At 42.9% G+C, this 21,287-nt stretch overlaps 1 protein-coding gene across 8 annotated transcripts in view; it reads left to right on the top strand.

Moving 5' to 3' along the window:
• The window catches only part of NRP1 (neuropilin 1), a 138,605-nt gene that overhangs the window by 91,982 nt on the left and 25,336 nt on the right, over positions 1-21,287 (top strand). For all 8 annotated transcript variants that reach the window (XM_057541938.1, XM_057541941.1, XM_057541937.1 and 5 more), the window contains 4 exons: positions 2,812-2,967; positions 6,056-6,200; positions 15,022-15,353; positions 20,263-20,407. In XM_057541938.1, the coding sequence (XP_057397921.1) occupies positions 2,812-2,967; positions 6,056-6,200; positions 15,022-15,353; positions 20,263-20,407 (778 nt within the window). The remainder of the gene's footprint in view (positions 1-2,811; positions 2,968-6,055; positions 6,201-15,021; positions 15,354-20,262; positions 20,408-21,287) is intronic.

Below are 21,287 nucleotides of genomic sequence, written 5' to 3'. Positions count from 1 at the left end.
TCTAGTGTCTAGGATTCTTCTAGTTGACCACCAGTTAACTTCTTTCTTACCTAGTAACTAAATTTTACCCTGAGAACAAAATTTTAAAAATAGGAAAAGGACAGCCAGGGAATGAAGTTCTAGAGTTATTTCCAATCAGCCTAAGCTGCATATACACTCATGGGAATTTAAGCATTTCCAAACTGAAGAGCCATTTGCAGGTTTGACAGGAAGAGTTTATTTGCACAGCTCTACTTCATGCTCCCTTGGATGTCAAGGTTTTAAGGGCCCTTCAGGTTGAAAGTGGATTCGGTATTAGGCATGAGGGCATGACTCAGTGGACAGTCAGCAAAGCACTAAGTGTCTGAGAGCATCTGAAAACAGTTGAAAAAGTTCCGTGCAGCCATGTCTAGAGTACCCATTAACTTTCAAGTTGCAACATTAGGAAATCAGAGAGTTTTTGCAGCAACCTGAAATCATCTGGTTATTTGTCCAGAATAGAGTTAGGTTTGGGCTTGCCAGATAACATCCAGAAAAGAATACCCAGTTAAATTTGAATTTCAAGTAAGCAATGAACCTGTTGTTAGTATGTCCCAAATATTGCATGGGACATATTTATACTAAAAACATTTGTTGTTTATCTGAAATTCATATTTAACTGAATATCTTGCATTTTTGTTGGCTAAATCTGGTAAACGTGGACTGCCTCCGTTTTTTGAAATTTGTACACAAATTCATGCAAAGTACTAGTATTCACTTTTGGAAAAAATGCAAATTCCAGTTAACAAGTATAGGCACTTGATAAAATATGTTGGATAAATACTTAGTTGTTAAATTAAGATTTAGAACATCCACCATTATTATCTTAAAATATTTATTGCTATTAAAGGCTTGCTCCTTTTTCTTTTAAATCTGGTGAAAGCATTTAGAGCCTGGACTTTATATCTTAAAAATCAGGAAAATGAAATAAAGATTGTTTTACATTGAATGGTATCCCCTTCCTTTCTAGATGAAATCTCCTATTGTTGAATTGTGTTAAGTTCAAGTCGGCTTCTCTGTGGCAGGGACATTGCTGTTTTTCCTGGATTAAGTCTTGGTTCAGTTTTGAAGGAACTGGCAACCTGTTGATTTAACTACCCCAGGGGCCTTCAGGAAAAAGCAATTCGTGGAAGACAATAGCCGTTCTTCACAAGGCAGGCTGTACATAAAATGGAAATTCTTTAGCTGTTCATGACCCATGGGCACTAGAGGGTTAACTGAAATATAGTTTTCAGAAAATTGGGTTGTCGTGTAGCAACTGGAAAGCAGGATTCAGAAGTTGTGGTTGGGGGGGGGGCGGTGATGTGCTTAGGGGTTTTGGGGGGTTTTGTTTTTTGGCTTTTGTCGCCGTTTTCAGGGAAAACAGCCTCTTACTAGTGAATATAATATACAGTTGAAATATCTTGTTACTGTTAACCAGTTGTAACGTGCAATTTCTTTTTGTGTCCTTTACAAAATATTTGCCAAATATTTGTGCTTCATTTCTTTAAAAATCTCTGTATTATACAGAAATCCAATAAATAGAGGGCATAGTAGAGGAAACCAATTTTATAGGAATAATCAAATGTATTCATAAAATGAAAATATTTCTAATATAGAGAAACTGGTAATGATTTTTGTTTTAAGTTGATTCTTGGTTATTAACAATGGAAATAAGGAAAGTTAAAGAAAAAATACCTATTTTACTTTTCTGAAAGCATGGAGTCCTAGGAAGTCAGAGAGGGAAGGGGTCTTCTGGGTTATCTGGTGCAACTCGTTCATTTTACAAATGAAGAACTAGAAGCCTAAAGATGAAGTGACTTGTCTGAGGCCCTGTAGAGCAAGCTCAAGGCAGAGCCGGTACTGGAACCTTGAGGGCCTGATCTCTGCCCTTCCCATTCACATCACAGGGCCATGGGAACAACTCAAGCCACTGCAGACCTCTGGGATGCAATCAGGGACCTCGGGCTTTGGTCACCCTCTGGTCATCACTACTGTGGTGCCCTCCAGGTGGCCCAGCCGTCAGGGGTGTGAGAAAGTCCAGTGAGGGATGAAGGTAAGGCCACTGTGCTGAGGAACATCTCCCCTGGAAACTCACCAGTGGAAGCTTGTTAAGTCCTAGCTGTTGTCCCACAGAGGCATCGTTCCTTCCCAGATTGATGCCTGGGAATCCTCCTGCCTCTCAAGCTGAACTACAAGGAGAGAGATGGAAAAGGAAAAAATTTAGATGGATCAAAAATCCTAACTTTGCCCTCCTTCTCTCGACTCCATTCCAGATTATAAATCTATGGCCCATTTCTCAACCCGCAGTACACACAAGTGCTTTCAGAGTCAGGATCGCTCTGATCCACATTCTGCTTGGAAGGAGGTAGGATGATGCAGAGTGATGGGAAGTGGGATCATGTTAGACCCAAGTTCTAGTCCAGGCCTCTCCGTATCCAGTATGTGAGCTTATCTTGTCTGTCTTGATTTTCTATTTGTAAAATGACATCTATTAACGTGCTGTTTAGAAAGTATTGTGAATCTCTTAGAAAATACAGTAACATGATATTGAACCCAGTTTTCTCTTTTGTACCAAGGATCAAGCAATCTTGGTGGCAACGATGAGAAAGGTCTCTTTTTTGGCCATTGCTAACCTAAGGCAGCTGCTGTCTTATCATATTGGAGGCTTTCTTGGGGTTGTTGATGCGGATGGAATTAGGATTTGTTGATCCCAGGTAGATGAAAACTACACCATGGTACCCACAGGAAAAGATGCTCCACATTCTGGAGGTACAAGGATGGGCAACTGACAAGGCTGGTATTGTCTTGTAGGTAGACCTGGGCCTTCTGCGCTTTGTCACTGCTGTCGGGACACAGGGAGCTATTTCAAAGGAAACCAAGAAGAAATACTACGTCAAGACTTACAGAATAGACATTAGCTCCAACGGGGAAGACTGGATCACCATAAAAGAAGGAAATAAACCTGTTGTAAGTTTCCCTTCCACCTCCTCCAGCAATCCGGTCTTTGAAGTGGATGATCAATTTTCACTTGTTTGTTTGGGAGCTTGCTGTCTGGCCTGGTTTATTTTCGAATTGATTTAAAATGAAAAGTGCAATTAGAGGTTTAAATCTGACCAAGGGGTCTCATGTTCCCAGATCCAGAAGCCAAAAGGAAATTATATGGATGTTTCCAAGAAAAGTCAATATTGGCCAAATTAAATCAAACTCAAGAATCACTTTAAACCTCCCACGGGGACACGGACTATGCAGGATAAACACCATCCTCTTAGAACCTCTGCAGTTGTTTTGTTTTGTCTTTCTGCCTGTGTTTCCTCATTCTCTTTTCTAGACTGATCCTTTCTTCCTCTCTGTAATGGGCTGGTTTTAGAAGACTCCTTTTCATCTACCCTCTGTGGCTCACAAACTAATTTACAAGTGTGTTTGGCTGCTTCTGTGCGAATGAACAGAACTAAAGGTGTTTCCTCAGATCCCATGAACCACACGCCACCTCCTCACTACTTTTTTGTCGAGGAGGCCACACCATGCCCTGCCCCCTGGGCACTCTGCTCTGAATTATTTGGAACTGAGATGTTTTTCTCAGCCTGCTGTTTATTTGAAGTTATGCTTGCTCTGATTTACTAATCAAAAGATTTTGGAGAACTCCTGCTTGCTGTTTCCCCAAAATTAAAAGCTTGCCCTGGAGGCCGAGTGAAATGCACAGAATTGGTGAGGATAGTAGCAAAGATCCAGGTAACCTGGAATCCTGGGTTCGGGAAGAGACCAATTAACATGTCCTTGTCTCCATTTGGGGCATCCCTGGCCTTGATTTTCTCCTTCTGGGTCTGAAACTGAGAAAAGCCTCCTGGGTGTGAAGTGAGAGGCCTATAAATACCCTCTGATTAGCTGCAAAGCCCTCACTGCCCCTTAGGGGAGGCAGGAAGGCCAAAGACATAGGGATGCAGCTGCTCTGTGAACAGACCAGCTCAAGGCCGCTGTCTAGCCCTAGAGGATGTGAAACAGATCCTCCATCTGGGGAAGAGAAACCCTCATAGTCATCATTGGTGGAGATCTAGTGAGTAAATTTTGACCCTGAGTGTCATGACTTATTCTTGTTTTAGAGTCGTTTTTTTGAAGCCATGCTTTAGTTTCAAACAAACGAAAAAACACTAATGCCAAGGACACACCAACATACAGAAGAACCCAGAGAGAGTGGGGAGGGCTGACCCCAGGTTTCAGGCCGTCTCTTTAATCAATGAGCGCTGTCTCTCCAAGACACGCTTCTCAGCCATGGTCCGCAGTTGTCCACGTGGCCCGGATGTGGGTGTGGGAAGCACACGAGGGCAGTAGGGGCATCTGACGTGCACACAGCTCACTCCCGGTCCATGATCTGGGTCACCTTGGCACACAGAGGGCCTTCCAGAGTAGGAGGCAGAAAGAATAAAGTGTCAGCAAAGACCTGGCATGTGTCTGCACCCTTTCACTGAACCCGAATGAAATCCCCACATCCACCCAGAGTCCAGCTCTCGTTGCCCACCTGCCTTTCACTACTTTGGGGCCTTTCAGGCACCACCCCCTGCCCTGCTTTCCTCAGAGAGAGTTGGCCTATGTACCTCAGCAAGAGCGGCCTTCGACCACCAGCATTCCAGCAGCCCTCTTTCTGTTGGTGGCATGAGTGTCCTTACCTGGTTTTCAGCAAACATAAAATGCCTTCAGGGTGAACCAGACTGTGGTCCCTCCCTGAGGTGGATCTGCTGGCCCTTGAAACACTGGTTTGGGAAGCTCTGCTCCTTCACGCAGGTCCCCATTATTCATCGTCACACAAAAATGCTTCCACACAGATTGTTTCCGAGAGAGATTTGCTGAAGTAAGACAGAAATCTAAAGGCCGTCACAGGCTGGGATAAATTCCGATATTAAATCGTCTCAGGAGAGGGATCCGGCTAACAGCCGACTTATTAAAGCGTTTGACCACCTCCCATGGAGCAGGCCTCATGGGCTAAATGGAGTAAGAACTCCAGGCTGACTCTCCTAAGCCCCTTCTCCCAGGGGAACGGTGGTCCTCCTCCTAGGACTCATCTGGGAAGGTGGGTGGGAGTCTCTGCACCTCTGATGGCCCAGGGATGCTCTAGCTATACAAGGCCTGTGACTGAGACATGGTGCTTTTACACGGCTGTCCCCACCCAGAGCTGGAGTAAAATCCAGGGGAGTGGAGGCTTTCAGTCCCACCTGAGACTGGTCGAGTGCCGGAGGGTTCCATGTGGCAGACAGTCCTCGTTCCTCAGAGATCTCACTGGAGGACGCTGCCGTGGCGCCATGCCCAGGCTGAGCGTCTCCGACAGACACTTGTGGGAAACCGGTTCGTGACTGGCACTCATTACATCTGCAGTTACATGCCTCATCTTTCTTAGAATAAAATGACTCATTTTTAAAACTAGAAACAGAAGCCCTGGGAAAACTGATTCTCTGTTACATATCATTTATAACTCAGTTTTGATTTTGACCACTAACACATAATTTTACCAATAACTGGAAAAGTTTAAAGTCTTTCATTAACGTCAGGGATAAGACCTTCCATCAAGAAATGAAGTTAAAAGGGAGGAAGCTCCTTGACCTAGTGCTGAATATAACCTAGAATTTTCAAAAAGCAGGACCCTACATTGAACTCAAAAAGTACTCCTTTGGGGGGGTTCCTGGGAAAGTACAATAGTGAGAGTTCCCAAGAATTGTCTACAGTATTCTGTAAGTCCTTCTCATAATGTTAATAATTTTCCCACTTTTTTAGATAATAGCATAGTATTCTATAACAAATGCTATCCTTACAATAGTACCTTTGGAGGCTCTATCCTCTCAGAAAATTGAATAGATGATTAGGACAACATTCTATATTAGACGCAATTCTTTCTGATTGCCATTATTTGGAAAAATAACATGACAAATTATTAACACTACCTCAACCACGGTAAACAGTGAGGAAATTGTAAATAATTTGACAAGCACTGGTGAAAACATATTTCTGGATTTGTTTTCAGACAATCCAAAATGTCTGCTATTAAAGGGCCCTTCCTTTTTCCATCTAGATCTTTCAGGGAAACACCAACCCCACAGATGTTGTGATTGGAGTTTTCCCCAAACCCCTGATAACTCGATTTGTCCGAATCAAACCTGTGACTTGGGAAACTGGCATATCTATGAGATTTGAAGTCTATGGCTGCAAGATAACAGGTAAGATTGAAGATCACCTGGGTTTGATTTATGTAAACGTTTAAATATAGGGAGAGTCATTTGGTATAAATGGGGTCGGTCATTTTCATTTGATAGTTAAGAGCATACACTTAGGATTTAGACAAAAGTGAGTTCAAATCCTACTTGTACTACTCACTGGCTTATTTTTTGGGGCAGTTTATGACCTTTCAAAGCCTTAGTTATCTCACCTGGAAAACAGGGTTGTTGTGATAATGGATCAGCTAGTGGATACGAAGCATTTACACAGCCTGGCGTGTGGTGGGTATTTACTAAGTGGTGCTTTTCCACTAGACGGCAAGCTCCAGGAAGGCAGGTCAAGCTCCAAGAAGGCAGGTACCTTCCCCGTCATCCTTTGTCTCCTCGGTACTCGGCATACTGACTGCTACATGGTAGATTTACAGTAAATAACTGTTGCGTGAAATGTTCTTCACCTGCTTTGTCTTTTTACTTTTTCTTCTAATTTACGTATATATTTTTTAATTGAAACATAGTTGATTTACAATGTTATATTAGTTTGAGCTGTACAGCATAGTGATTTGATATTTTTGTAGATTATACTCCATTTAAAGTTATTACAAAAGATTGGTTATAGTCCTGTGCTGTATATTATATCCCTGTATCTTATTTGTTTTTGTTTTTGTTTTGTTTTTTAACTTTTTATTTTATGTTGGAGTATATCCAATTAACAATGTTGTGATAGTTTCAGGCAAAGCAACTCAGCCATACATATACATGTATCCATTCTCCCCCAGACTCCCCTCCCATCCAGCCTGCCACTTAACAGTGAGGAGAGTTCCCTGTGCTATACAGTAGGTCCTTGTTGGTTATCCTTTTTAAATATAGCAGCGTGTACATGTCAATTCCAAACTCCCTAACTTTCCCTTCCCTCCACCCTTCCCTCCCGTAACCATAAGTTCATTCTCGAAGTCTGTGAGTCCGTTTCTGTTTTGTAAATACGTTCATTTGTATCATTTCTTTTTAGATCCTGCATATAAGCGATATCATACAATATTTCTCTTTCTCTGTCTGACTTACCTGTCTTTTTAATTTTGAAGTCTAGAGGTGGCCTTATCAGCTGTAGCTGTTCAGGAGGAGTTTAATTTACCAGAATTTCTCCTTTTACTCACTTAACTGCCCTGACAACTTTCTCCTAGGTTTTGGCTCAATATATGTCTATCTTTTTTTGAATGAATATGCTAATATTAGAAATCAATTTGTCAATATTTCTCGTTTTTGAGTTTGTTTCTTCTGACATTAAAAGGACTTTAAAAGTGTCTGTTAAATTTGGAACAAGTAGGTGGATTACATCCACTTGAGAGGTGAAGATGAGGTACTGGGCGATTAAGTGGCTAAAAAGATAGGCAGGTACCGAGCGGGGAGTAAAAGAAGGTCCTGTTATTCTCACTGTGTTTCTATGGCGACCAGTAATGCTCTTACTTGTCCATTGATCTTCCTGTACAACCACTCTGTATTCTGAAGTAAGTAGCAGTCACGTTAGAATTCCTTTCCATTTAAGTAAATACACTGCAAATTTTTCATTAAAAAAAAAAGTACAGTGTAACCTCCATAGTAAGCTTAAAACTTCAAAGACAGAATCAGTAACTGATTTGCCAAAAAGTAATTAAAAGTGAACAACGTTTAAAAATCTGAGAACTGGGACTTCCCTGGTGGTGCAGTGGTTAAGAATCCACCTGCCAATGCAGGGGACAGGGGTTTGAGCCCTGGTCCGCGAAGGTTCCACATCCCGCAGCTAGAGAAAGCCCGCGCACAGCAACGAAGACCCAATGCAGCCAAAAATTAAAAAATAAATAAATTTATTTTTTAAAAAAATCTGCTATCTTTCATATAATGTTAGTATACATATTAAGGGCATTTAACTTCTCATTGCATGAATGCCAACACTATTGTTTTTATTTTTATCCTCTTAAGTATAATTATTTTTAGAGAAGGAAACTATTGACTTCTGAAAGAAAAAAAAATCACCTGGGCAGTTTTCCATGAAATTACAAGCAATTTGAAGAAGAGCTAATGAAGGAGAAAAAATATATACATTTGTTTACAGTACAGTTCGTTTTGGAAAGTGAAAACTGACTTTTGATTTCTTCCCCAAATTTTATTTATTTCCATCCTAGAGACAGACTTGTTTATTGTTTTAGGATCTAAGCATTTAGAAAGTTCAAGTCCTTGGAGGCAGGAATTGGGTGGAGAGGGGCTTGGAGGGAGAAAAGGGGCAGTGAAGGTTAGCTATAATCTTGGTTTTATTCTTTTTTTAAAATTTATTATTTATTTTTGGCTGCGTTGGGTCTTCGTTGCTGTGCGCTGGCTTTCTCTAGCTGCAGCAAGCGGGGGCTACTCTTCGTTGTGGTGCGCAGGATTCTCATTGCAGTGGCTTCTCTTGTTGCGGAGCACAGGCTCTAGGTGCACGGGCTTCAGTAGTTGCGGCACGCAGGCTCAGTAGTTGTAGCACACGGGCTTAGTTGCTCCGTGGCATGTGGGATCTTCGTGGACCAGGTGTCCCCTGCATTGGCAGGCGAATTCTTAACCACTGCGCCACCAGGGGAGTCCCACCTTGGCTTTATTCTTGATCAGCAGTTGCATGAAAGTTCTAGGTCGTTTTCAGAGCATTACAAATGTGAGAGACTTTCCATAAATTCATAGAAACAAGGCCATCTGAGGTCAGGGTGGAAATTTCTGGTCCATTCCTCCCACCTAATTTCACGTCACTGTACCAGAAAAAAAGAAGTAAACTTCATAAAGACTCCAAATGCGTTAGTGTGAATTGTGAATTTCTGGCTTTCCTTTTAATTAAACAAAATCCTTGTTTAAGCCTGAACTGCTCTTTCTCATTTTCACAAGGATTTTCCTGAAAGGTAATTCTAGGAGTATGAGTCTTCACAGGTAAACAAGGCAAATAATTTACTGGATTTTTAAAAATAGTTAAATGACCTAGTTATTTAAACAGATGTCTAAAATACCATGTTTTGACATTTTCACACATATTCTATTTTACAGTTACTTTAAGTAGCTATTTTTTTTCAAACTGCATACTGCTACTATCTTAATCATGACCCCTAATGTATTTTAGACATTTTCTAGTAAGATCTTTCTAGTAAGATCGCTACAACCGCCAAATAACTGATCAAAGCAGGTTTTTGGAGAGGCCAGTGTGTCATAACGATGGTCACACAAAAAGAAGGTGTGCAGACATATCCAGGCTTTGCTCTGGGCTATCCATTTAGTGAATGAGTGACCATGGACAAGACCCTCAGTCCCTCTTATCTCCATCTCCTTGTCAGTCAGTAGATCTCCATCTCCTTGATTCAGCTGTAATGAAGATTTAAGTGAAAGGATTTTATAACGCTTGGCTTAGAGTAAGTGCTCACTAAATGGTACCCAGTAAATTAAACAGTTCATGGTACTCAGTAAATTGAACCTAGAATAGGCCCCAGCAAACAGAGCCCCTAATGAGACAACAATATCAGTGTTTTCTTCTTAATTACCAGAGTAGATAATTTTCATCTTTTAGAGGCCATGGTCCCCTCGGTGGAGACCAATGAAAGAAATACAAGACTGCAGGGTCACTGGGGGTCTGGAAGATGCATGAAAGCAGGAGCCATGTTTATCTTCTTTTCCATTGCGTCCTGTGTGCCTGGAACAAAATACGTGCTCAATACATTTATTTTTTTAATGAATGAATGAACTGCAGTTTTTTCCATTTCTTACGATAAACAAGTGACTGGATTGCAAAATTTTACCCTTTCCGCTTGAGTGGGAAAGCCCCAACTCAATCTGGAGTTTTTTAAAAGAAACTGTTGAATTAAAAGTTACCATGAGAATACATCACTTGAATCCAAAGTCTCCAGAGCCCCCAAGTTTTAACCCAATTTTTCCATTCAGAAATTATTTTTTAGAAATACAGCAATCCTGGAATAACCAGAGTATACAATGGTGGGTCACCATATAGAGAGATAAGGAAAACAAAATTGGAGCAAACCATTCTACTTTGTAGGTAATTGACAAAGGAGCATTTTCATTATTTTGACAAGGCAGGCTTCATCATTTTGGCAAAGCTGGAAATTGGTGAAAATGCCCTTGCTGTCTGAGAACACACCGCAAACGCTGTTGACTTTTTCGTTAACCAGAAGTTAATTAACTGCGGCTTCTGCACAGGTCAGCGTGTTCCTGTGTTGATCAGAGTTTGCAAGGATGATCTCAGGCCCTACAACATCCAGAGGTACCTTCTGAGTCATCGAGGGAAGATTAAATTATGCTCATTCAGCTTCACCCATCAAATGCAGTTATTACCTCCTCATTCCTTGAAAACTGGTTAACTGAGTATTTGATTTACCAGTTTATCTGTTTTCACGTTAAAGCTCAGTTCAGAGATTTTACTGGAAAATAACATAAATGAAAATAACCACTGCCAGAGGGGAAAGGAGTTGGGGGGGTGGGGGGTTGAAAAGGGTGAAGGAAATTAAGAGGTACAAACCTCCAGGTGTAAAATGAATAAGCCACAGTGATGTAATGTACAGTATAAGGAATATAGCTAATAATATGATAAAAACTTTTTACGGGGACAGATGGTTACTAGACTTATCATGGTAATCGTTTCATAATATATGCAGATGTCAAATCACTATGTAGTATACCTGAAATTAATGTAATGTTGTACATCAACTATATTTCAATAAAAAAAGGAAAGAACCACCTAATCCCCCATCACAGAACTCATTTCTCCATCCCATCTAGGATTGGTTTTAAAGTTTCTAAACAGGGTTGCCAAGTGAAATACAGAATGTCTAGTTCAATTTGATGCAGATAAATGCATAACTTTTTAGTATAAGTTAGGTCCCATGCAATATTGGGGACAAACTTATACTAAAAAATTATTTGGGGCTTCCCTGGTGGCGCAGTGGTTGAGAATCTGCCTGCCAATGCAGGGGACACGGGTTCATGCCCTGGTCTGGGAAGATCCCACATGCCGCGGAGCGACTGGGCCCGTGAGCCACAACTACTGAGCCTGCGCGTCTGGAGCCTGTGCTCCGCAACAAGAGAGGCCGCGATAGTGAGAGGCCCGCGCACCGCGATGAAGAGTGGCCCCCGCTTGCCGCAACTAGAGAAAGCCCTCGCACAGAAACGAAGACCCAACACAGCCATAAATAAATAAATTAATTAAATAAATAAAATAAAAAACTTTAAAAAAAAATTATTTGCTGTTTATTTGAAATTCTGATTTAGTTTGGCAGCCTGTTTCTTGTGTCGTTGTTTTTGTTAGATTATTTGTTCGTTGAATCTGGCGACACTATTTCCAAAGGATGTGAGATGGAGCCAGGCTAATCAGGGCACATCTGAGCCAGCCTACCGTGGACGAACAGAGCTAGATCCTAGCAGCTTATGCAAACCTTGAATTGTTAGTGGAACCTTTCTCCTAATCGTGGCTAAAAGTGAGTCACTGGTTTTCAGTCAAAGGCAAATCAAGGTGCCTCTTCCTTGATCTTGGATGAGGCCGACTTGCAGAAGGAATGCCCTTTTCTGACTGCACGAGGGCTGTATTGGCAGGATGCGGGCTGGCATCACGAGGCTTGTGGATGCGAGGACTGTGCCCTAGCCAGCTCTGCACTAGAGAAGGGACCTTCTTCCGGTAAAGGTTCTGCCCTCCTTACAATATTCAAGTTAATTGTGTTTTTCTCCAAATGGTAACATCTGGTGCATATTACCAGCTAAACATTTTCTTTGCAAAAGCTGGTTTTGAATCAGACAGGTGTGACCACAGTGACCAAAAATGTGACTTCTATTTTTAACACTATAATTTCCGAGACCCTCAGTAAAATCGTTTTTGTCAATCTTTTTATAATCCCCATTGAATTTATTCTTGGTTTCCAGATCCCAGCTTGGAGCAAATACTGCGGCTGAATTACAGGAAAGGGTGCTTGGGGAAAAGGACAACTGCCTTTTATTGTGTTAATAAGCTGATTCATTCAACAAATATTTGCAGAGCAAATACCAAGAATAAAGGGCACAAGGAGTCATAGAAAAGTTTTTTTTTTTAATTTTATTTATTTATTTATTTATGTATGGCTGTGTTGGGTCTTCGTTTCTGTGCTAGGGCTTTCTCTAGTTGCGGCCAGCGGGGGCCACTCTTCATCGCGGTGCGCGGGTCTCTCACTATCGCGGCCTCTCTTGTTGCGGAGCACAGGCTCCAGACGCGCAGGCTCAGTAGTTGTGGCTCACGGGCCTAGTTGCTCCGCGGCATGTGGGATCTTCCCAGACCAGGGCACGAACCCGTGTCCCCTGCATTGGCAGGCAGATTCTCAACCACTGCGCCACCAGGGAAGCCCAGAAAAGTTTTTAATATGATTTGCTTCACTCCGTCAAAAACTTAAAACCTGGGGATGCAAGTAGCAACCCAAAGAACTGAATATGGCCAGTATATATGAGACATGCAAGTGGACAGCTAGGAAGAGTCCCAGAAAAGGAAAACCATGTCTAGTTGGAGAGATCAGAAAAATTGAATATATAAGGTAAAATTTGAAAACAGGTCAAGATTTTAAGATAGTGGGAAGGACAAAATGATGGGGAATTCTTTAGTGGAGGGAACAGAATGAGAGACAGCCCCCAACTACTACCACCACCGAGGTGAGGGAGCCTTCATTGAGTAGGGGCCTTGCAAGGCCATGGTATGGAAGGCCTGGCACACTGGGTTGAAAGTACGTGCATAATTTGTAGGTTAGCAGGCACCGAATTTTTGAGTAAAGAAATGGCATGATCTGAACTGCACAACTCAGGTGGAAAGTATCTGAGTAATTCATTCTTAAGGGTCAGCTGGTAACACGGACACAGCCTAATTGCATTAGAAACATGCTTCTCATGATGGTTACATTTTAGGCTGAATTTTGATTTATGCAGAATGGAGTTGTTTCTGAAGAAAAACAGATTCTCCTTCCTGGCATGTCCTCAATGGAGATGTACAGTTTTGAAAAGAGAATAATTGAAATGTTGAACATTTTGTTATTAACCCACCAATCAATTAATCAGTGATGGGTACTCTCCTGCTCAGAAGCTCCTTGGGCTGCTGTAGAAGATACAGAAAGATCTATGATGCCATTCATTGCCTTTGAGGAGTTTCTAGTCTGGTTCTGGACACAGGACTCCCAATCTTAAAACATGGAGAGAACGGCTTAATGCTAAACTCTGTGCTGCTTCCTGTATGGTAGTCATATTTCTGAGAAGGGAGGGTTCAGGATAAAGGATAGGGTCATTTGAGAAGTTTTCAGGAAGAGCCTTAAGCTGGGTTTGAAAGTCTGGGCAGAACTCATCTCTGTCAACAGGAGGATGAGGGGGCAGCAGGAACATTTTGAACAAAGGCAATGATGAGAATTCTCTCTATGGTATGTGGGAAAAAAATGGATTACTGTCAGTAATAGGAAATAAAATTAGATACCTAGGATGAAGCCAAAATGAGGGTGTTGAAAAACCAGATCAAGACTTTTTATAGTGTCCCATAAATAATGGAGAGCCATGGAAATTTTTCAAAGATCTCTCTCTTTTTTTTATTGTGGTCAAATGTACATAACATAGTTTACCATTCTAACCATTTTTAAGGATACAATTTAGTTGCTTCAGTAATCACATTATTGTGTAACCATCACCACAATCCATCTTCAGAACTTTTCATTATCCCAGACTGAAACTCTATACCCATGAAACACTAACTCTGCACTCCCCTCCCCCCAGCTTCTGGAACCCACCATTCTACTTTATGTCCTTATGAATTTGACTCTTCTAGGTACCTCATATCAGTGGAATCATGCAGTATTTGTCCTTTTGTGTCTGGCTTATTTTCCTTAGCAATGGAGGATTTTTGAACATAAGAGTGACATCGCAAAAAAAAAATTATGAAAAGCGACGTGGGTATTGTTGATTCAAAACTGGGTTTTGAGAGGGTAGTCAGGAGACCACTTGGCATGTAGCCATGGCATCAAGACGATGCCAGAAGAAATGAAGATCGCAAGACTTTTTTTTTTAACAAAAATATGACAGGATTTGGTAGCAGAACAAGAATGGAAAATAGAAAACGGAAAGACAAGATGACTAGGCAGGAGCTAGCTGATTGGTGGTGATTCCACCCATTAAAGTGCAGAGTTGGATAAAGGGATTTGGTGTCGAGGGGAAAGGACTGTTTCTGTTTGGACTTGGGACATCTGAGTTGACAGTGGGATCGTGCAAAGTTCTCGTGCAGTTAGAAACGGGGGTGGGGAGGACACCTGGGGGGAGGATGGGCCCCTCCTTCAAAGCTCAGTCCAAAGGTTCCCCCACCCCCCGCAGGGGGCCCTCCTACCTCTTCAAGCTGAGCCCAGCACTTTCTTTCTCTTCACCTCCTCATCATCTTCTTTTTGCTTTGTTTTGGCAACTTTCCTGCTGTTGGAATTATTGGTTTACACATCTCCAACCCCGCATAAACTGAACCTCCATTGGGCAGGACCTGTACTTGATCTAGGGATAACTTCCGGATACCAAAGGGACCGAATGTCAATACTTTGACCTTAAACTTGGAAGAACTCAAAAAGGGAAGAAATGAATGTTCTTATCGAAGATTTTCTTTACCAGACTGTGAGTGCAGGGCAGGGAGTGCAGAAAGAGGAGCGGGGAAGCTCTGGTTTAATGTCAGATGATCCAGACATTTGCAAATGTACATGAATGCGTACAGACCATGTTTTTATTCAATATGTTGGATTCTCTTTCTAAGCATGGAGACTTATAGAAAATCATTTTACATCGCCTATTCCGTTCCCCTCTCTAGATTATCCTTGCTCTGGAATGTTGGGTATGGTGTCCGGACTTATTTCCGACTCCCAGATCACAGCATCCAACCAAGCGGACAGGAACTGGATGCCTGAAAATATCCGCCTGGTGACCAGCCGCTCGGGCTGGGCACTGCCGCCCGCCCCGCACCCGTACGTGAACGAGTGGCTGCAGGTGGACCTGGCGGAGGAGAAGATTGTGCGGGGCGTCATCATTCAGGGGGGCAAGCACCGGGAGAACAAGGTGTTCATGAGGAAATTCAAGATCGGGTACAGCAACAACGGCTCGGACTGGAAGATGGTCATGGACGACAGCAAGCGCAAGACCAAGGTGAGGCCCGGGCGGCGCCGGGAGGCGGGGGGCGGCGCCGGGAGGTGGGGGCGGTGCCGGGAGGCGGGGGCGGCGCCGGGAGGGGCCCCTCCCTCACGGCCTTGACTGGAATCAAGGACCCCGGCCTCTTCCTGCGGAAGCGCTGCTTCTCATTTCCTGAAAGCCGTGGGATCTGCGGGGGCGAGTGATGGAGACAGTTAAGATTCCAGGGGAGACAGGAATTCCACGGCTGAGAATCGCGTCGCCGGTCACCTTTCTCTCCCGTAGGGAACAGCAGGTGGCTCAGGGGACCGGGAGGTCGTGAGGGTGGGTCCAGGGGGCCACTGCGGTAGGCATTCAGAATCTCTCTGCAGACTCTAATCTCTCCGTGAGCACCCGCCCCCAGCCCCCTTCTCTCACTCATCCCTTAAGTGTTTTTTTTTTTTGTTTTTTTAGCTACTTTATTTTTTATTTATTGATTGATTTATTATTTATTTTTGGCTGTGTTGGGTCTTCGGTTCGTGCGAGGGCTTTCTCTAGTTGCGGCAAGCGGGGGCCACTCTTCATCGCGGTGCGCGGGCCTTTCACTATCGCGGCCCCTCCCGTTGCGGGGCACAGGCTCCAGACGCGCAGGCTCAGTAGTTGTGGCTCACTGGCCCAGCTGCTCCGTGGCATGTGGGATCTTCCCAGACCAGGGCTCGAACCCGTGTCCCCTGCACTAGCAGGCAGACTCTCAACCACTGCGCCACCAGGGAAGCCCCCTTAAGTGTATTTTTAAACTTTTTTAAATTTTTATTTTTTTTTATTGAATGAAAGAGTCTTTAAATTCTGTAGTGCTTTACGATTTTCAAAAGTTTCATAATTGTGCTGAAATACACATAACGGAAGATTTGCCATCTTAACCTTTTTAAGTGTATACAGTTCAGTAGGGTTAAGTACATTCACGCTGGTGTGCAAGCCCATCTCCAGGACTTCCTCATCTTGCAAAACAAACTCCGCCCCCATTAAACAATAATTTTCACCCCCTCTCCCCCAGCCCCTGACAACCACCATTCCACTTTGTTTCTATGCATTTGACTACTCCGGGAGCCTCATGTAAGTGGAATCAGACAATATTTAGCCTTATTTTACTTGGGATGATGTCCTCGAGGTTCATCCATGTCGTAACCTGGGTCCGAATTTCATTCCTTTTTAAAGCTGAATAATATTCTATCGTATGTACAGACCACATGTTGGGTATCTATCCATCCACTGACGGACACTTTCATTGCTTCTGACTCTTGGCTATCATGAATAACGCTTATGTCTATTTCTTATACATTGGAACCTTTCAAAAAGCAGTTGGCCCTTGAGGATCTAGTGAAAAAGAAATCTTCCAACCTTCACCAGAACACGTGGCATAATTTTTTTTTTTAACGAAACAGGTATTCTTTAGTGATTATGTTTTTCTAAGGTTCTTGGTTAAATATATGTGCATTTCCTGAGCACAGACACCAACTAGGAAAGGACGCCCCAAGTATGCTGCATGGCCTGGAAACTGATTTCAGATTAAAATAAGGAAGAGCCCCCAGAAGTTCGGTTCTGCGTGCAGAACTATATGTGGGTTCTGTATTCAACTGAAGATACTTCTCACCCCTAGCACAACTGGCCTTTCGGTCGCAGTCTTTCCGTCCCTGCTTTGCCAAGGACCTACTCCTTTTATGAAAAGATTTTAGCTCATTGGAGGGAATGGGAGTGTGGGAATATGGCTTCATACAGTCACTGGGGCCAAAGGCTTTGCAGGCAGTAAACAAAGCCGGGCTACGCAGCCAGCTCCCACTCGGCCCAGATGTGGAGGCTCTGCCCGAGACTGTTCCTACGGCTGCGCTCTGCACCAGTGGGCAGACCACCAAGAGGGATGATGCTGTCGGAAATGTAAGAATTCCTCTCCCATTTCATCCCCAGTTAACTTGTGGTTTCTAAAACATTTCCAGTGTTTTGTGTTTTTTTTTTTTTAATCTATGTGCAGCTACTTTCTTGCTTGTGTCCGTTTCATTTTCCCCTTTTATGTCTACCCCTCTTGTTTTGGTAGAAGAAAAAGTAAAATAAACATCAGAAACTGGAGTTCCCCTAAGAGCCGATCTTTTCTGAGGAGTTGTGAGCCCTGTGGCTTTAGCACCAAGTGTGAATATGCTGCAAATCAACAACTTCCCGGAGCCGCTGTCGCATGGCAGTGTGAGCTGTTGTGACACGTTCTTCAACATTAGGGTTCTAAGAGGGAAAGAAAACAAATTGCCATAGGCTTTGGATGGGATGCGTCTTACGCTTCCTGGCCGTTAGTATCTAATCCACTCGTCTGCAATCAAGTCTAAAGCTATCACTCCCTTTGTAGGACATCGCATATAGCATTCACAAGAAGCCAGCACACAGCTTTCAATTTTGACAAAAAACTCCATTCAAGATTGGTTGAATGTGTTAGATTTTTTCCTAAAATATTTCATCCAGCATTATCATGTTCTTATGTATTTAAACCATAAAAGTTTCTAAGTTGTTTATATGGCATCTAATCTCTGATTCCTAACATGTCCTTCCCCTGGAATAAAATCTTCAAGATGAAAAAGGAAACTGGTTAAACCTTCCACTTAGGAGCAGTATTTATTTCTAAATTGCACAAAGATAGTTAAAACATACTATATTTAAACTTGCAAATGAAGATTACCTGCTTAGGATGCCAAGTACCTTTTACATATGGTAAAGGGAGCACACAGTTTTGTGATCTAAAACAGCACTTTGATGGATTTTAAATCCTCTATGCCCTGGCCTTACTTCCTACCCTTATATAGTGCATGACAGACAAGGTATCTCAGAGTCTTTGAATTGACTAGACTTTTCAGGGGCAAATAGATCTAAATACTCCAAGCCCTCTTCTTCTAAAGCAAGATTAGTGAAAGGACACAAAGACATTTTGTAAACAATCGTATGTTGGCAAACTTAGCCCAATTCCATATGGCCCTTCCTTGCTAATATTCTGCCCAGTTCATCACTGACGACGTTTATAATGTATTTACGTTGTGCTAATTCTTTGCTCAAGGTAAAAGTAGGAGGAAAGCCTGGGACTCCGTAGATATAAGTGCTTTTCTCCTAAGAATGTTGGAGCTATGTTAACGTACACAGAACTTGCATGTGTAGTAATACTATTTTTACTATAATTAGTATCTTACTGAGAACACTTAATTGGGCCTGACTTTATACGTCAGATTCTCAATTAATGGCAGCAACTGCAGTTCTATCAAGAATGCAGAGGCCCCCGGTAGTGAATTTACTCTTGAAAATGATAAAAGGAAACTTTAATTGAGAGAGGTGGGTCTGTATTAGCCCTGTACTTCTAGATTCCTGGAGGATTTTCTGAGTTGGAAGAGGTCAATTAATTTACTTCTAGAACTCAGAAAAAACCTCTAGTTATGTCACAACCTTCCCAATCTATCTTCTCTTACTTGTGTCACCCGTTTGGCCAATATTTCCACCACCGAATGATGGCATCTTTGGCTGGTTTGTGATGTGTTGACCCAGGTATTGGGCAGGGTTCCCACTCCTGACGGATATGGCCACCCACCCAATATGATCTACCAGATTTGGAAGCCCAAATCACAATCCATTTAAAGAAAAAGCAATGAAACTGAATGTGTGGCCATGGGAATAGACCTCAGTGTCCTAGACTTCAGTGTTGTCATCTATTAAAATGAGGAAATCAGACTGGATTGTTTCTAAGGGCAGCGTGGTGAAGGGCGCCAGATAAGACTGGTAGGTCTGAATCCCAAGGTCATGGGCAAATTACTTGACCTCTCTGTGCCTTGCCTGTAAAAGGAGGGCAATAATAGAACCTACCTCTTGGAGTTGTCTTGAGGATTAATTGAGTGAGTACATTTTAAGCACATGGAACAATGCCTTGCACGAGTAAACATCACATGATGCTTGATATATAAAAGGACACTCCGAGTGATAAGGCAGTTTGATTTTTTCTAAACCCCTCCCCTCTTCCCATTCTGGACAGAGTTAGGAATGATGTTGGGAGAAGAGGATACAGAGAGGCTTATCCATTTCTTAAAAAAGAAAACAAGCCTAGTCATTGCTCTATTTTCTTATGACTCCGCTCAAGGATTTTGACCTTCCTGTCACTGTAAAAAGGAAAACAGAATAATCCAGTGGCAGCAGGGCAATAACGGCCGGGCTCCTGAACATGTCACAGTGATGTCGAGTTAGGAATGCTCTTCACCAAGAGGTGCCAACTCACTGCAGTGCAACCAGGCATCGGAACATCGCTTAGCGGTCGGGACCCTGTCACTGTCCTGAGATGAGAAAGTCTTTTATCTACAAATGCCTCCAGCTGGTGGTACTGCTTAAGTCAACAGCAGTTCCAATGGATTGGAATGACCCAAGTTCTTGGTTACAGAGCACTTGAAGTACGTGAAATTTACTGTCTCTTCCTCCAGGAATGGAATTCCTTGCTCTTCTAGAGGACAGAGTTTTAGCAAAACCGGGACCCATTCATTGAAGAGAATGTGACAGGAGTCGTTACTGGAAATGTGGTGACTGTTACAAGATTTGAAAAATGGCAGGCTCCCTTCCTGAGTTTTCCTCCTCCACTTCAAGGAAGTGGTAAAAGTGTCACTTCTCCCAGCACATCAGACTGTCATTTAAAAATGTGTCTCATTAAATCCTCAGCTTCTGGTCTAGCCTCAGTGTATCCTCCAGAGTTTCTAAGAAACGACATCTGCCACTTCTTAGAGAAGGTTTAATTGTTTTTTCCCTTCTCATTTAGGAAAGGAATGCCAGCCGTTTACGAAGTAGTAGAATGAGGCCCATTTCTCTGGCCTGCTAAGAGTCCTAAAGGAAGGACTTTTCTGCTGAAAGGGAGGTTTTGTTAATACCTGGTGTTCTTCATACTTCACAGTCTTTTGAAGGCAACAACAACTATGATACACCTGAGCTACGGACGTTTCCACCCCTTTCCACGCGGTTCGTCAGGATCTACCCCGAGAGAGCCACTCACGGCGGACTAGGGCTACGGCTGGAGCTGCTGGGCTGTGAGGTGGAAGGTAAGCACGATTTCCAGAGCCCCCCCCCCCCGGTTCCCCAGATGTTTTATTTCCTTCATCATGCACTTATGCCCCTGACGGTGCTGCTGCAAATTGCCCCATTTCTCCTGGGTGATCCTGTGTCTCTTGTGCCTGCGGGTCCGTAAGGCTCATCACCTGGTGCCCTGCACGACTTATTCAGCAAATACGCTACTGAGCCTCATTTCTCCCTGTTTCAACAGGAAAACTTGTAGACAAGCAGCCTTCTCCTGTCCCTAAGTGCACACTGCATCATTCCCAGATCTTTCCCCTAGTCCTTTGTCTACCCCCTTGGGATTCGTTTATCTTCTCATTGGACAATGTTTACTGAGCACAAGTTCTTTCCCAGACACAAAGGAGGCACCAGGAACACAAAGGTCTATAGGACGTGGACCTTACACTCAAGTAGTTCAGCATGGATGGAGGTGGTAGACCAACACACCAGCACTTGCTGCCCCTGGGCTTTGCCCCTAGAAACCGTGCCCATCCTTCAGGACTTGGCCCCATGCCCTCTCTTCCATAACAGTGCCTTCACATCCTAATTTTTTGTGGGTTGTTTCCATAACGCTCCTCAGATTCTGTGGGGTTGTCTTCTTTGAGTTTTTTTTTAAATGATGTATTGTGAAATTCACGTAACATAAAATCCTCCATTTTGTTTTTTTTAAATTATTTTATTTTATTGCTGTTGTTGTATTTTGGTCGCACCTCGTGGCATGTAGGATGGTCCCTGACCAGGGATCAAACCCGGGCCCCCGCAGTGAAAGCTCTGAATCCTAACCACTAGGCCATAAAGGAATTCCCTAAAATCCACCATTTTAAAGTAAACAATTCAGTGGCATTTAGTACATTGACAATTATTTAT

This window comes from Balaenoptera acutorostrata, chromosome 3 (genome assembly GCF_949987535.1).
Source record: "Balaenoptera acutorostrata chromosome 3, mBalAcu1.1, whole genome shotgun sequence".
Taxonomy (NCBI): Eukaryota; Metazoa; Chordata; class Mammalia; order Artiodactyla; family Balaenopteridae; genus Balaenoptera; species Balaenoptera acutorostrata.
This window is presented reverse-complemented; position numbering and strand designations above follow the sequence as displayed.